This window comes from Accipiter gentilis, chromosome 18 (genome assembly GCF_929443795.1).
Source record: "Accipiter gentilis chromosome 18, bAccGen1.1, whole genome shotgun sequence".
Lineage (NCBI taxonomy): Eukaryota > Metazoa > Chordata > Aves > Accipitriformes > Accipitridae > Astur > Astur gentilis.
Window position 1 is genome coordinate 28,348,242 of NC_064897.1, and position 15,874 is coordinate 28,364,115.

General features: G+C 40.1%; 1 protein-coding gene across 27 annotated transcripts in view; it reads left to right on the top strand.

Moving 5' to 3' along the window:
- TNRC6B (trinucleotide repeat containing adaptor 6B) overlaps positions 1 to 15,874 on the top strand; it is a 148,051-nt gene that overhangs the window by 118,298 nt on the left and 13,879 nt on the right. For 20 of the 27 annotated variants that reach the window (XM_049821986.1, XM_049821983.1, XM_049821977.1 and 17 more), the window contains 12 exons: positions 1,262 to 1,387; positions 2,429 to 2,560; positions 3,092 to 3,187; positions 3,434 to 3,608; positions 3,971 to 4,105; positions 4,310 to 4,486; positions 6,731 to 6,814; positions 9,216 to 9,362; positions 9,601 to 9,696; positions 12,165 to 12,485; positions 12,876 to 12,946; positions 14,801 to 14,940. In XM_049821986.1, the coding sequence (XP_049677943.1) occupies positions 1,262 to 1,387; positions 2,429 to 2,560; positions 3,092 to 3,187; positions 3,434 to 3,608; positions 3,971 to 4,105; positions 4,310 to 4,486; positions 6,731 to 6,814; positions 9,216 to 9,362; positions 9,601 to 9,696; positions 12,165 to 12,485; positions 12,876 to 12,946; positions 14,801 to 14,940 (1,700 nt within the window). The remainder of the gene's footprint in view (positions 1 to 1,261; positions 1,388 to 2,428; positions 2,561 to 3,091; positions 3,188 to 3,433; positions 3,609 to 3,970; positions 4,106 to 4,309; positions 4,487 to 6,730; positions 6,815 to 9,215; positions 9,363 to 9,600; positions 9,697 to 12,164; positions 12,486 to 12,875; positions 12,947 to 14,800; positions 14,941 to 15,874) is intronic. The other 7 variants (XM_049822002.1, XM_049821992.1, XM_049821997.1 and 4 more) reach the window with 5 other exon arrangements.

Below are 15,874 nucleotides of genomic sequence, written 5' to 3' on the forward strand. Positions count from 1 at the left end.
TCTATAATGCTGCTAGTATAGAAGCAGGATGAGAGACTTCTGTTGTCGCGAAAGGATGGTGGAGGAGGCACAGTATTATGGTAGAAGGGAGGCAAAGTTTATGAAATCTTGGTATATAACGGAAGGAAAGGTTTTAGAGAAGGCCTGCACCATCTCAGTTGGGAAGAATGATTAATTTATGTTGGGTACAGCAGTGCCAGCATGGAGAGGGAGAACAGAGAATGATGGATGAGGGATGGAAAATGTACTGTTTAGAACGCCAGGTGTCTGAGGATCATAGACGTACTGTTACGCAGCAGGACATGGGAGGTTCTGAGGGTCTTGAAAATGAAAGGACAGAATCACGGCACATAAGGACCTTTTGGAGTATGAGCTTCAGCTTTTAGAAGCAACAGCATGTGACTGTTAGTATAGGAGACTGTCCATAATATTTCCTGTGGCTTTTGTTGAAAGATGTTACAAATAAAGACAGTCTGCTCAGAGGCTGAAATAGTGAAACGTAATCACGAATTTTCTTTGGTCTTTTTCATGCAGTAGGGTTTATTATTACAGAAGTTGTTTATAAAACAGTAAATACTTCTCATTAAAAAAACTCAAACAGCAAGTATTCTTGTGTTAGAAAATAAATCGCTGCGAGGAAAAAAAAATAATTTTTTTCTCACTTGAAAATTTTCCTGCTCTTCAATTTAGTGGAAAAAAAGGAAAGGAAAATCATCCCAATCCAGATGCTGAAGTTTTCACATCAGAAGGAAAACTTTTAATACATTTTTAGAATTCTAATTTCAGTTAGTGAAAGGTCTGCAGAGGAAGTAGTAGGCTTATGAGTAATGTCTCGACAACCTACTCAGAAGTACCTGACTTTTCTAAAATTATGGCCCAAAATTCTTGTTGACACAGTCTTGCCATACTTATAAGCTAGTGGAATGGGCTCAACATTTTTGAGCATGTTGTTTGTACTCCAAGTTTCCATTTCCCAACATGAAAAGTGCAAAATATAAAACATTAGCTTTGTCACGTGCTTTGAAATAAGTGGATAAACATGACTCTTCAACGTAGAGGAGAAAGAGCCTGCATCTCAAAAATGTAGTGCAGCAGTTTTAACCCAGGTAGAATATTACTGATTTAGGGCAAACATCTTAGTAATTTTAAGAGTGCTCTGTTTAAGTCAGTACTTGCCTCATTGTTATTGATACGTAGTTAATAGCATAGAAATCCATTATCCTGAAAGATTCATCTTCTCACTACTGCTTTAATTTTATAGGGTGGCAATCATGGTTTGTTTGGAAACAGCACAGCACAATCGAGGGGCATGCACACACCAGTGCAGCCACTAAATCCTTCCCCCAATATCCGGGCGCAAGTGCCTCCCCAATTTCTTTCTCCCCAGGTAAGGAATTTATAGTAACTGGTTACTTGTAAAAGTAGAGCTACAGCCTTCAGAGCACATCATTGAGGTTACTCATACATCTATCTTAGTCTTGATTTGATGTTAAGAAATCGGAAACTTAGGTAAAATAAAAAATTAAAATTTGTAGTTGAAAGTGCTTAAAGCTCACTGCAGAAGGATTAGCCGCCTTCTTCCACGGCAGTTGGTGGTAAACGCTTGCTATCAGTATTTTTAAACCTCAAAGTGGATTCAGGAATCCTGTCTTACATAGGCTTTTGCAAAGTATTTTAAAAAAAAAAAAGAAAAAAAAAAAGTGAAAGCTGGAAGTTTTTCTGAAGTGTGACAGGTTGCTTAATTTTTTTCAATCAGTCTTGTCCTGTGCTTCCTGCCCCCCCGAAAAGAGAGGCCTGATGAGGGGCTACACGTTGCATTTACGTTGCAGAGCTCTAAGACCTCAGGGTCTCCAAATGCACAAGTTTACCTTTTGCTTTGGACTTCAAGACTTTTGGAGATTCTCTTGAATTCTACTTGTGTAACTCTCAAATAATGCAGGGAGAAATGGAGGGATTCTTCTCCACCTACTGTCTTTTACTATAGCTTATTCAGCGTACAAAGAGATTAACTCTTTCTGTGAGGCGCTGTTTCTTTGCTCCAGTGACTGCCTGAATGCCTTTCTTTTCCCTTGTCAAGCAGTACATTTTTAATGTGATAATGCAGTACTGTGATTACTGGTTAGCTGCACATATATCAGCATTTTAATTTAGTGCAGTCTCTAGCAAGCGATTGGTTGGGGGAGGAACCTTTGTGTGTGTGTGTCTGCATCTGCACATGTGATACTGTATATTGTCAATCAAGTGAGGTATTCACTCAGCTCAAGTCATAGATTGTGCATTTTTAAATGTGATGTGTTAAGAAACCTGTAATGTCTTTCCCGGAACACCATTTAAGATTGGTGTCGTACCTATTCATTTATAGAAATACTTCATCATCTTTTCTCACAGCAGTGCATTTCTTGAGGATATGTAACTGATTTCCATGCAGGTTTCGGCCTCCATGCTCAAACAGTTTCCCAACAGTGGCTTGAATCCTGGTCTTTTCAATATGGGCCCCCAGCTTTCTCCACAACAGATTGCCATGCTGAGCCAGCTTCCACAGATTCCCCAGTTTCAATTAGTAAGTAACTAGTAATCTTGTGAGACTGACTGTTTACAAATTGTCTGCAGAAAGAGTTTTCTTTTTATGTTTGTTCTAATTATGTTGTATTCTACTGATCTTGTGTTATTTTTGTACAAGTATTCCCTGTTTGTTGTAAAGGAAAATACAGCCCTGTTAGAAGGCAGCAGAGAAACTAAACAAGCGTGTGTAATTATTGTGAATGTTGCAGTGGGTTAGAAATGAGTCTAAGCAATATCTTTGTACAGAAAGCAGTTGTTTGTTGATTTTTAAAGAAGTTGTTTTCAGACTTGTAGTCACAGTGATGGTAGTAAAGCAGGTACTAGTAATACTGTTGCATGATGTTAAATTAGCAAGAAGTGAAGGATACAGTATTCTTCTAATGCTTTCATTGTTATTTTGAGTATGTGGAATGAGAAACAGTTTACAGAAGTTCTGAGCAAGGCATTTGCTAGTGACTAGCTCCTGGCAGTTTTATCTCACTTGATAAGCTCTGTATTTTCACTCTTACCACCCCCACTTATCTTGTAGGCATGTCAGCTCCTCCTTCAGCAGCAGCAGCAGCAGCAGCTGTTACAGAGCCAGAGGAAGTTATCTCAAGCTGTGCGACAACAGCAGGAGCAACAGGTGTGGCACTGTTTTTGTCAATCACGTGGAGCATAAAGTGTGCTGGGAAAATGCACTCTGCACCAGAGACGGCACTGGCCTTAGTAGTGTCATCTGCTCTCTTCAGTTTGCACTGTCTTCAGATTGTACTTTTCAGAGAGCCAGGGTCCTTAGGATCTCTTTCAAGTCGCTGTTTCTTCATGTTTACTGGAATTCTGTGTTACAGTATAGGATATATCATCCCCATGTTTTTTCTTTCATTTGCAGATTGCTCGTATGGTGAGTGCCCTCCAACAGCAGCAGCAGAGGCAGCCTGGCATGAAGCATTCACCATCCCACCCTGTGGGGCCTAAGCCACATTTAGACAGCATGGTACCCAATCCTTTGAATGTGGGTCTCTCAGATTTACAGACCAAAGGGCAAATACCTGGATACGGTTCAGGTAAGTGCTCTGTGGAAAGAGATATGGTGCATTGCCTATAGTTACCATATTAGTCAGTTATGTCTGGGTCCAGAAATGAGTAACTTGTGTATATAAGCACTAGAGTGAAGGTTACGACATGTCAACTCTTGATCAAATTGCATTATTTTTCATTGCAGGGGAAGAAGACAAACCTACTAACAAAAAGTATATCTTGGTGGCAAATTGACCTAACAATCTTATTTGGAAGTTGCCACTTGAACGTTTCATTTGCTAGTATTGGATTTTTTTCACCTTTCTTGTGATCACAACGACTCTCTGTTTGAAGTTATTTAAACTGAAAAGAGCAAATGTTAATGGCGTTTTGTTTGTTTGTTTCACAGGCTTTGGCTCAAGTGGCATGGATTATGGCATGGTGGGAGGGAAAGAGGCTGGAACAGAATCCCGCTTTAAACAGTGGACTATGATGGAAGGGCTGCCCTCTGTGGCTTCACAAGATGCCAATATGCACAAAAATGGTGAGAAGGGGACTGGCTATTTTGGGAATACCCTTGCAGTATCATCTTGCCAGAGGTGAAATAGCTCAGATGAAACTATGCTTCAAGTCATTGAATGTCTTGCCTCGCCAGTAGGCATCTTAAATATTTTTTGTTTTAGTACACCATACTCATAAAGATCCCAACTTTTCCGGAGTGTTAAATGTATCTTTTTTAATGCTTCAGGTGCAATTGTGCCCCCTGGAAAGGCTCGCGGAGGATCGCCCTACAACCAGTTCGACATAATTCAGGGCGACCCACTAGGTAGCCATGCAGGCCCTGCTGGTGATAGCTGGTTACCTGCCAAATCTCCACCAACGAACAAGATCGGAAGCAAATCCAGCAACGCCAGCTGGCCTCCAGGTATTACATAAGGGCAGGGGCTATGTCCAAGCTTTAAAGTAGATATGCTGGGACCTTTCCTCATCGTACTTTTTCAATAACCACTGCAAGGAAAATATTTGCTTGGCTTATCGTTTTTCAAATTTCTTCTACATTAAATTAGAAAATAAACGTTGAATCTCCAGTAAAAAATTGCTGGGCTAAATATGAACTAATTGCTGAATTGCCTGAGTAGTATTTCATTTTTGTTAGGTGAAGTCTGATCTTCTATAGTTTGGTGACTTTACAACTTACAGAAATTTTCATGAGAACACTTGTTCATAGAGGACACATTACCAGCTCCTTCCTCCTGTATTGATTCCTTCCTTATTTCAGTTCTGTTAGGCTGACACGGAGTGTAAAATTCTGACTGATAGCGTGGAATCAGAAAGCAAAAGATGTGAAAGCTTGTTTTTTGTGGTGGTGGGAACAGGATTTTCTTGACTTTATGTATTTTACGTAGCATGAACTTTTCCTCTGGCAATTGTTTACAAATACAATTCATTGCGGAACACCAGGTTTCTTTTGCCAGCAGTATTGGTACAATATCTATACAATGTGTGTGCTACGCTGTTGTGGTTCTCCTTTGCTCATGTCGTGTAAAGGATAGAAGAGTAGTTGCCATGTTTAAGTACTACTCAGCAATCTTGTGGCTTGAGTGGAAGTTTCTTGCTTTTTGGATTACAGGCAGTAGCACATTCTTTAAGTCTTTTAGAGTTTCTTTGGAAGAATTTTATCTTTCCACTAGAAAACTCGAAGTGTCTAGGAAAAATACATACGTATTTGAACACACACATAATTTTCTATATAAAACATTTGTTAAACAGGGTGGTGTCCTTGAAGTTGCACAGATTAGTCACCAGTGCTGTTCAGCAAATAGTGGATGCTGTGATTTTTCTCTGCCTGGAAGACACATTTCAAGAAAAACACTAACTGCAAATCCTCTACTGTGTATCCCCTCAAGCACAAAAAAGTAAAGGTGCAGGTACATCTGTGGGGTAAACCAGTAGCACAGACCTTGCATCAGAAAGCCTAGGAATCTGTGTGACGGATGCAACTGCAGGAAACCTACAAAAAGTAGCTAAAGCTTTTTATGTGGGAACCCCTCAGTGTCTTAAGTCTGGCAAGAACATGTTTTCTGATGACCTAACTAAGTTAAAGAATTAGTTATTTCAAGAACATCTGCATACCCACAGCACTTCATACCACTGACTGCTCTCTGTAGAGGTGTTATTTGCATTACATTTCTGTCAGCCTGGTTGTTAAGTACTGAGCTTCTTGAACTGGAGTTACTGTTCATAATGCCACAAACCCCCAAAATTTAAATTTTTTTGCAGGACCGCTCTCGTAGACCCATTGTTGCTGAACTTTTTCTTTAGTTACCATTCCCCTATATAATACTGAGAACCACAGTACTGCTTGCAATGTTAGGAGAGGGATGTGAGCATCAGCTCTGCCATGTTTCCAGATTTTGGAGCAGCCACTGGCTCTAGGAAGATTCTTGGTAGCCGAAGGCTGTTTCAGAAGCTGAATAGCTACTCTTTGCCCCTCGTTGATATCATAGAGTTTCCTTAGTGATACCTGCAGTCCTACTGTCAGGGATAAGTGAAATTTTTGCTGTTGCTGACTGTGTCACCACTGTGAGAGGATAGCTGGAGTTCACAAATCCTGAAGATAAACTCTCACTGGGATCATCAGTACCATCCCCAATTTCTTGTGTAAATGAGTATCCCGTGACTGTTATTGCAGATGTCATGTAACAGATCATGGGTTTTGGCATGTGGCTTTTATGCAATTATTGCTGTATTGCTAGCCCTCTCTTATGAGGTTCACAGACTATTGGGACAAGTGTTACTGTCCCAGAACCATCAGCCACTTATGCTGTCTCATAGCCCCTCTAGCTTATTGGCTTCCTCGAGAAGGAAAACTTAGCTGAAGTCATGATCCACCTTATCAACACCCCAATGAAGAATAAAGACCCAAAATGATTTTATACTGTAGGTCCTTTTTCTCTGCAAGCTTGTAGATGAGGCCCACTGTCAGTTCCTGGCGTGGAGATACAATTTTTCTTCCTAGTGTTGGAAAATAAGTTGCTAATGAAAATGAGTTTACAAGAGAAGACCTCTTGAAATAGGTGCATTTTTCCTTTGAATGAATACAGTGGTCACTCAGCATTCACCCTGACTACACCTTTCGCGTTTTCCTCCTAAATGCCATCTGCTGCAGAAATTCTGCCGTTCAAGAGAGCAGTATTGTTCAGCACAAAGATAAATGAAGTGGTGCCCAATCAAACTGATATCACAGCTGCAGGTGAGAGCAAGTTTTGCTGCATTGGTGAGAACTGTATCTTTTGGTTATGTCACACAGACTTGCATACCTAGGTAATATTAGACTGTAATTTTCCTATTCAAGAGCAGTTCAGTCATATACTCCAGGCAAACTGGCCTGGATGTGTTGTCGTGGTTTTCCTAATAATCTTATGTTTGAACTTTTTGGGAGGACCTTTCAAATATCAGTGGAAAAATGCACTTCATGTTTTCTTTATCTAGAAATAAAATAGCATGTCTGTAGGGAAAGTTGGTGAATGTGCATGAGAGTAACTGTCAATCCCAAATTATAGTTTGGAAATTTGTCAGTATGCTGAAGTTCAAGAAAAACTCTTTTTCCAGACCAGGATTATCTTGATGAGTGAATGTGTTTGCATACAATACACCTGATCTTTGGAGCCTTGTTTGAATATTCCTTAACTTTTTGATGAGAGCATACTATGCACTTAATTTTCAGTCTGACCAATTCTCAGAAATCTTTACAAAGACAAGACTTGGACTTAGTCAAGGAAGTCTTAATTTCCAGGTCCTAATCTGTGCTTATGGGTTCTTTATCTCTGAACAGAGAAGATCTTTTGACTAGACCCAAGAGCTGCATTGCTTGTTCCTTAAGCATAAGGTGGTCCTATTTGTCAGAGGATTGCAGCATTTTGGCAGTAGCAGAGCAGATTCCTTCCTTGATGCAGTACTGATTGCTCATATTGTTAGAAACGTTGATACCTGGTATCCTAGATTATTTTGTTGAGTTACTACAGTTTGGGAGATGTGACTGAGCTTTGCAAAATTATGAAGGAAGTGAACAAGATAAATGCAGAATTGTAATTCTGCGAATCTTGCAACACTAGAACCATGGTGCAAATGCTGGACTTAAGAAGATATAAATTTTAAAGAGATGAGAGTTTTTTGGTTTGGGGTTTTGGGGGTTTTTTCTCCCATTGGGAGTGGTGAACTTCTGCAGTGCATTGCTTTTACAGCTTATGGAGACAGGTAGTACTAGCCAGTTGAAACTGGTTGGATAAACAGATGGAAAAACAGTTTCACAAGCAGGTGCTAGCAGATAGAGGGTATTTCTGACATCCTAGATAGAAGGACTATGGATGCTGGGAGAGTGTGAGGGCAGTAGCTTACAGATAGTGGCGAGGTTTGTGTTCTGTCCCTAAATGGTATCCCTCCAACCACTGTTAGCAGAATACTGGGCTAGATGGACCACAGTTCTGACCCAGTGGGGCATTTCTTCTGTGTTCTCTGAGATTCTCCTGCCAATGCATTATCACAATCTAATACTGCCCTTGCTGTGCCAATTGTTTGAACCAGTAATACCACGTTTTCTTCTGTATTTGTGTGTGAAAGTCGTAGTCTTGACTATGCTGCTTCATTACAAAGGTGACTGAAATGAACCCTTCCATGCCAGATTCACCTTACATTGTTTCATTCCAGAGAGCACATCCTGGATCCCACTTTTAATCAAGGATTTTTAATTACACTCAAATATTCTGTCAATTATTTAAAAACTTCAGGTTGGCAATAAAGGTATCATTCCACATCCTGGTCTTGTATCTGCAAGGGATGAATCTGCTACCTTGGCACTCTTTTCACACTTATCCAAATTGTCACATAGTATCTGAAGCTTCTTGGTTTTGTGTTTGGCAGTTTTACTTTCTTATCACTGCTTCCAAAATTGACCACAGCACTTTATTCATTGATCATCTGCTCAGTGAAAGAACCAAGTTACTGATCTTTCTTACAGTAACTGGAGTTTTTGTATGTTCATACTTTATATAATTCATCCTCTTGTTTTAAAAATCTGGCATGCCTGGAGCTATAGTTGAAAGGAAACTAAAGCATGATAAGTATATTCCATCTCATTGTGAAGCATGAAGAATGTCAATGAGCATATACATTGCTTTTACCACAAGGTATCTCGCCTTAGCATTACCTCAATATTGATAGCTAATGTATAAAGTATGTGTGTACCTGCAGTGAAAAGTGTCAAAAAGGTAGGTAGCCTTTGCTTGAGAAGGGTTTCTGCACACGCACAAAGTGTGTGTGCGCTGAATCTAATCTTATAATATATAATCTAATCTTATATATCTGAAAAAATACATAACCTATTAAGGAAGGTTCAAACTCAATGTAGTAAAACAGGAATAATCAAAGGAATACCGTATGCACTTGCTCCACTTTTTTGTGGTGTAGTTGTTTTCGGACACTAGAGATAGTGCCATGGGAGGAAATGTGAAATAGATTTTGAGAAGTCTGTTTGGGTTTTTTTCTGAGAAACAGCGTAGAAGACAATTTACCCTTCTAAAATATCTTCAGTAATTAACTTCCAGTAAATGGCATTTCCCTGTTTGCAACTAATTCCTTTTTCCCCCCTGTCCCAGAGTTCCAACCAGGAGTGCCATGGAAAGGTATACAAAACATTGACCCTGAATCTGACCCCTATGTGACCCCTGGAAGTGTGCTGGGGGGGACAGCCACATCTCCCATTGTAGATACTGACCACCAACTTCTGCGGGACAACACCACAGGTAAAACAGTGAACAGCTGGTATGTGGTTATTTAAGTTGTTCTGATGTTCCTGTCATAACAGGATAACAGTCTATTGCATTTAACTAAGAAGGAAGCCTAATTGCCTTTGCACCGTGGCTGTGTGTATCATGTGAAAGCTTGGGACTGGTACAAATTGTGGCTCTCTTGAGGTTCAACAGTATTACAGAAACTCTGTGAAATTGGCCTACTCTTTTTCTCTCCTTTTCCCTTTGATAGGGTCTAATTCTTCCCTCAACACCTCGCTGCCTTCACCTGGTGCCTGGCCCTACAGTGCCTCTGACAATTCCTTCACCAACGTTCATAGCACTTCAGGTATGTGGGCTCCAAAACTTACCTGGACAAAGCATTTTCTGCTTAATCACTAGTTCCTCATTCTTGTTCCACTTGGAATATTTAGTCTTTCAGTAATTTCTGCGGAACTAAAAATTTGAGTGGCTGATCAGGTAGTTTTCCTCCTGAAGATAAAATACTGTTGTAGTTGCTTTAAAAACTAGACTAAGATCCTCTGCCCTTCCTCCCACCCCCAATACAAAATCCTTAGTTACACAAGTTAAAGAACAGGGTAGCAGTGAGCAGCAGATGCAAAAGGGGAAAAAAACCCCACATGCACAATCTGTTGATACACGCAAGGGGTTGGGGGACTGTCATAATTTTTTAAACATACCTGCTCCTGTATGTATGAGTTAAGGAATTAGAGTAATTAAGACGAGTGATTTTACTCATCTTAAATTCAGAATATTGGAGTGCTGTGAAGGGAATGGTGTTGCCTTGCCTTTTATAGCACTCATCATTCCCTGAAACTGGGAGAGAGAGAAGGGCTTTTTCGTCCTCTGGCTTTTAATGGTTGGCCTGTAAATAGTAATTCAGGTATCTGCCTCAGACCCTTGGTAAGAAGGTCTGCAAAGCTTTCTTGTGAAAAATGGTTTCTGCACACACTTCTGAGTAGGATGCTGGAAATACTTGCTCCAGACAAACCATTTGGATTTTGAACTTCTTACAAATGCCAGAGTTTTCTCTCGAGACATCATTGTCTTAACAACTACTTAAAACTGAAGAATTGTGTTTAAATAGCAGAAGTGACGAACATAGCTGTGTCTGGCCCAAACTTTATGGTTTTTGCATCTTACTGAATAAAAGCTGTGTTCATATGTTATCTCAGCATCTTCACAAAATGTGTTGAAAATCCTATTTAGCCCTAGACAAAAACAGTGTTCCTGCTGCCAGTTTGTGCAGCATTCCAGTGACATGAAAGATTTCTTTCATAGCCTGGGGAAAGGAGTGGCAAGTATCAGCTTCTTACCTCTGCTGATTTTTTTCTCTAGCATATAAGAAAGACCCAAGAGATAAAAAAATGATTGAAGTCATAGTTGAATTGAGGAAACTAGACTACTGCCTGGCACACATACCATCTTCTGCTCATCTTGGTAAACTACACACCAGCATTGTACAGCCAGAAAGGAGGTCATCTGAATTAGGGATTTAGAATTCATGTGTGTCTAAAACAAACTGGGTCTAGTGAAAGCTGGTTTTTAAGCACTTTTCATATACTTTCATAGGCTAGTGCTTGAAACCTGCTTGTTATTGACAGTTACTCTGTTGTGGAAATACAGTGATCCAGCTGTAAAATGAAGCACACTTTTACTTGCTGAAAGCTTTATGGTCTTGATTCCCAAATGTATTATTTTCTGGCACCCTGGCTTATTGTAAACCTGGTTTTTTACCGTTTGTTTCATGTAAGTAATTTACTACCGTTTGTTAGCGAATAGAGCTTAATACGTGTATTTGCACACACATGCACCAGAGTTCTGATTAAGATAATTAATGATTAAGCTAATTCATGATACAAGTGCCTTTTCCTCTCAGATTGCCTTGTCTGTGTTTGCTGGTTCTAATTACAGAACAAGGAAAAAAAATTTACTCGAGCAATTTGGACTTTTGGTTTGGTTTTTTTGCTGGGTGATAAATGTCCCTTGGTGTGAGAAGGTGTGAGAGAATTTGTGGTCTGCCTTCTTAAGGAAAGTTGGTTTACGAAGAGCTCCCAAATATTCATGACCTGTAGTGATGTTTTGGGGAGTGTGTTAATTTTTATCTTTTAGTGGACTTTTTATATAAAGGGTTTTTGAAATGTTAGGGATATCCACTGTTGACCTTAACTTCTCCTAACAGGCATTTGGTAATGGTTTCTAATAAAAAAATGAATGTGCACTGTCAGGATTTAAAAGTGCAGTTGTCACACAGCTCAATGGCCTTCTTTGTGTTACTGTCATGTCAGCTCTGTATGAAATTTGTGATTTATGAGAAAGCTTTGACCTTACAGGAGGACGTCTTTAGGAGGTAGCGTTAGCTTAGTAGACCAAGAGTGGTAAATATTCATTTCAGTTCTCTGCAAATTTTTGGCCTGACGAAGGTTCAGTTTCATTAAAGGTCAGTAGTGCCTAACCTTGTAAGAAATTCTCAGATTCTCAGAGGAAATGTAGTGTGGACATAATAGTTGCTGTTCATCTTATTAATGATTGAACATACTGAGACTGACTGGTTACGTTATCATAAATGATCTAGGGATATTTTTTTTTTGCCAGCGTATATAAAATAAGCAAAAATCAGTTAACTTACATGTAGCATGGCTTTTTTCGGTATGGTAAGTTAACTGTTGTATGGTTCTGTGCTTTGTGGTTGTCTCCAATATAAATGCAGTCCGAGGGTTTACAGTGATAGTACAGTTAAAGGCTAGTTGAATCTCCTGAGTTTCTCTAATACGTACAATTTATTTAATCTTCTAGCAAAATTCAGTGATTACAAATCAACATGGTCCCCAGATCCCATAGGACACAATCCCACTCATCTCTCCAACAAGATGTGGAAAAACCATATTTCCTCAAGGAACACTACAGGGCTGCCCCGCCCGCCTCCTGGCCTGACCAACCCCAAACCATCATCTCCATGGAACAGCACAGCACCCCGATCGGTCAGGGGCTGGGGGGCACAGGACTCACGGCTTGCCTCTGGTGAGAAGAATCAACTGATAGCACCATTGATCAGACCTGAGGAGTGTACGTTTTACAGCACTAATGGTTTGGAGGAAAGAAAGTTGCAGTTGTCCGGTAAAAGGAAAAAAAAAAGTTCCTTCTTGAAAGGGAAATTTGCTGTTGGTAGTCGGGGTGGGGGCTGGGGGCGGAATCCCAGGTCCTGCTACAGGGAATGAGTGAAGAGGGCCGAGAGCTGCCAGGAGGGAATATCTACTGCATGGGGCCTTTCAAGACTGGATGCTTTCGGCGGGTGGGAAACTCCTTGAAGATAAACTCTAGTAAAAGGTGACTCAATGTCAGATGCAATCCAAGATGTGTGTTTGTTTTCAGGACGAAGATTAGGCTTTCATGTGTTAGCGGGGCTGATAATGCTGAATTTGTCTGAGATTGGAAGACCTGACTGTAAAGAAAAATAGTTTTCTTTGTATCAGATCTGTCTTGATTGTTCTGTCTTCTAATTTGCAGCATCTACTTGGAGTGATGGTGGCTCAGTTCGTCCTAGCTACTGGTTGGTTCTTCACAATCTCACTCCACAGGTATTTTCTGTTGTTGTCTCTGGGAAATTGTTTGCTTTACCAATATATGGATTTGTGGATTCTTCGGTTGTTTCTCTCTGAATAAACTCTAACAATCAAGTTGGTCAGCATACGTAAGATGTGTTTCTACTAAATTGGGCTGCAGTCTGATTGGTTTTTCTATGGTAATCTCTTCAGATAACTTTTAAGGTGCTCAGTTTTTGCTACATGACCGTCATAACCTTTCATTACCTAGAGTTTCAAAAAAATTACTGGAACAGAAAGGTTTTTCTTAGAAGTGAGGATAAGTTGCATGACCATAATGTGGAATGGTTTATAGCTGTTAAAGAGGCTGTTCTTTGGGATGTTGTCAGTGAGAAAGCTGGTGTAACTGCCAGTTTTCACTTTGGTGTTTCCATAGTGAAACCACAGAATGTTTCCAGCACTCCTGCCAAAAACAGTCTCGTTAGGTTATTCCTGCAAGTATTCTCAGAGCTTGCTTCCATTCAAAATGAATTCTGTGGAGATCCTGGTTTCAGCAGTCCCAATTAGTCTGTATTCAAGGCTTAGGAAAAGCCTATGTGATTATCAGCAGCGCCCTGAGGTCTAGACAGAGAGTCCCCTGTTCAGCAGGATAATTTACCATGCTTTTACTACAGTCTGAGAAAACATCAGTGTGAAAGGAAAAACTAAGGTCTCCTTCAAATCACCCAAAATGGTGCAAACTGTGCTCCTTTCATAGAAGAGACTTTTCCTTGAGGTGAAGGAAACAGCAGTGGTGTGATGAAGAGGCACAGTTTTAAGTCTTCCTTTTGTAAGGTAGTTTAATACTGCTTTAGGAGTCATTTAAAGGAAGAAGAATATATTTTGGAGGTGTCTAAGTTAATAGAAAAGAGAAAGAGGCAGATTGCAATTGTCTTTTCTATAACAAGTCTTCTATTTGTTGGGTGTCAGTATACTAGTGAGAAGGAAGTGTAAAGGTTAAGGTGGTTTCAGGGACACTATCTTCATTTCAAGTTTCTCTCTTTTAACTTTGTCCATATTTGTACCCACAAACAACTTCCTTTTCCCTCATTTGAGGTTATATTATATAATGGGGGGAAAGGAAGAAAGCAGCACTTCCTTAAGTTTCTGCACATATGGATCCCATTCGTGTGTGCATGTTCCTGTGGCATACTAGGAATGGAATCTATGTGCAGAACACCTTGGAGAACAGCAGTTACTGGAGGTAAGTAACAAGCTGTTACTGCTGCAGAAGGAATGTAGGCAACAACTGCTGTGAAAACATTAGTTCAGGAGGAATGAGCATTGCTGGGTTTGGCAGAAAGATCACTGACTGTTTCTGTGGCTTACTCTTTCATAAACCACAAAGACAAAAAATCACCAAAATAAATTTTTAAAAAAACTCATTGTACAGGTGATATTTCCAGTTTTGCAAAGAACTTTTAAATATTGGTTGATCTAAATTCTACTGAAATCAGGGTGCTGGAGACTAGGAGATTCTGGCTCCCTTGGTACAAATCCTGACGGCTGAAGATGGTGAGAAGTACAAGTTGTATATAATTACTGGAAAACCTGCCAACGTAAGGATGGTGACAACATAAGAAAAGCAGTGAGGTGGGGAAAACTGGACTCAAGCTACAAGTGAGCAAGAAGGATAAGTCAGATTATTCCATAAAGCAAAGTCATTGTAATTGTGAGAAGTCGAGGCATACCAATTCTGTTTGAAAATTAAATTCCGTCACCTTTGCTTGCTTCCCACTGCTTTCACCTGTCTCCCTTTCCGAGAGCAGATTATCTTTTAATTACTGAGACAAAGTTAGGATTGGAGAAATAGTTAGAAACATCTGTTTTATCCTGGCTGTTCTTCCTCAGATCGATGGGTCAACCTTGAGGACGATCTGCATGCAGCATGGCCCACTGCTGACATTCCATCTGAACCTGACCCAGGGCACCGCCCTTATCCGATACAACACCAAACAAGAGGCGGCCAAGGCCCAGACTGCACTGCACATGTAAGCAATCCCTGTGTCCGTTCTGTTACTACATTAGTCATGAACACAGAACACCTGTCTGGTGCTATGCTTTAGAGACTCATTTCAAGTGTCATGGTTGGAAGGGAATCTTTCGTTCACTGGCAGAGGAGGAAGAGAAACAAAGATGCCTCCTTCTGTTTGTGTTACTTTAATTGCTGGCACAAACAGAACTAAGAACGTGCAAATGGGACAGAACTGTGACCAGTATGCACCTTTACTGTACAATTTTGGCTATTTTATAAAAGCTTGTGAATTGTTTCCGATGAAAATCATTCTTATATGCATAACCCAAATGTGTAGGAATCTGCTATAGTTTTGAGATATACCTGAAACAGCTTACTTGAAAAGCTGCTGATCTTAGGTTTCCTGTTCTTAAGCTTTTTAGAACTGACTGTGGCTCTGGTGTGTTTTGAAAATGTAAGAGGTTTTGAGACAAAAATCTTGTGGGGTGGCATGGTGTAAGCCCTTAAAGTGAGTGAAAACTTTTGAACTATACTAATTTTATCCTGAATTTCACAGGCTTTTACCCTGTTCTTCCTCTGTTTTGTTTGAAAGGTGGCATATGTGCGTTTGCCTTTTTAGCTACCCTGTAAAGGCACTTTTATTGCTCTTGGTGTTAATGTTCAGGACCTTAGTCTAAACTTAGAAAGGTTTTGTTGCAGGCATAACAACTGGATGTTGAGAGGAGGGGTTTGGTTGGTTGGTTTGGGGTGGTGTTTTCCCCCTTATAAAATGGAAGTTCTTGTGTCTTGAGTCAGTTTCACTGTTCAGAACAGCTGAAGTTTTTTGTGCTCGCTCAATTGTGGCAAGCTCCTTTGGTTTGGGCATGTAAGAGTGTTTGTTGCTTCCATGCCTTCTGAAATCCTTGCCCTTAACTTCTGGCTCTAATTACAATTTTTTTTCCTTCTGTATC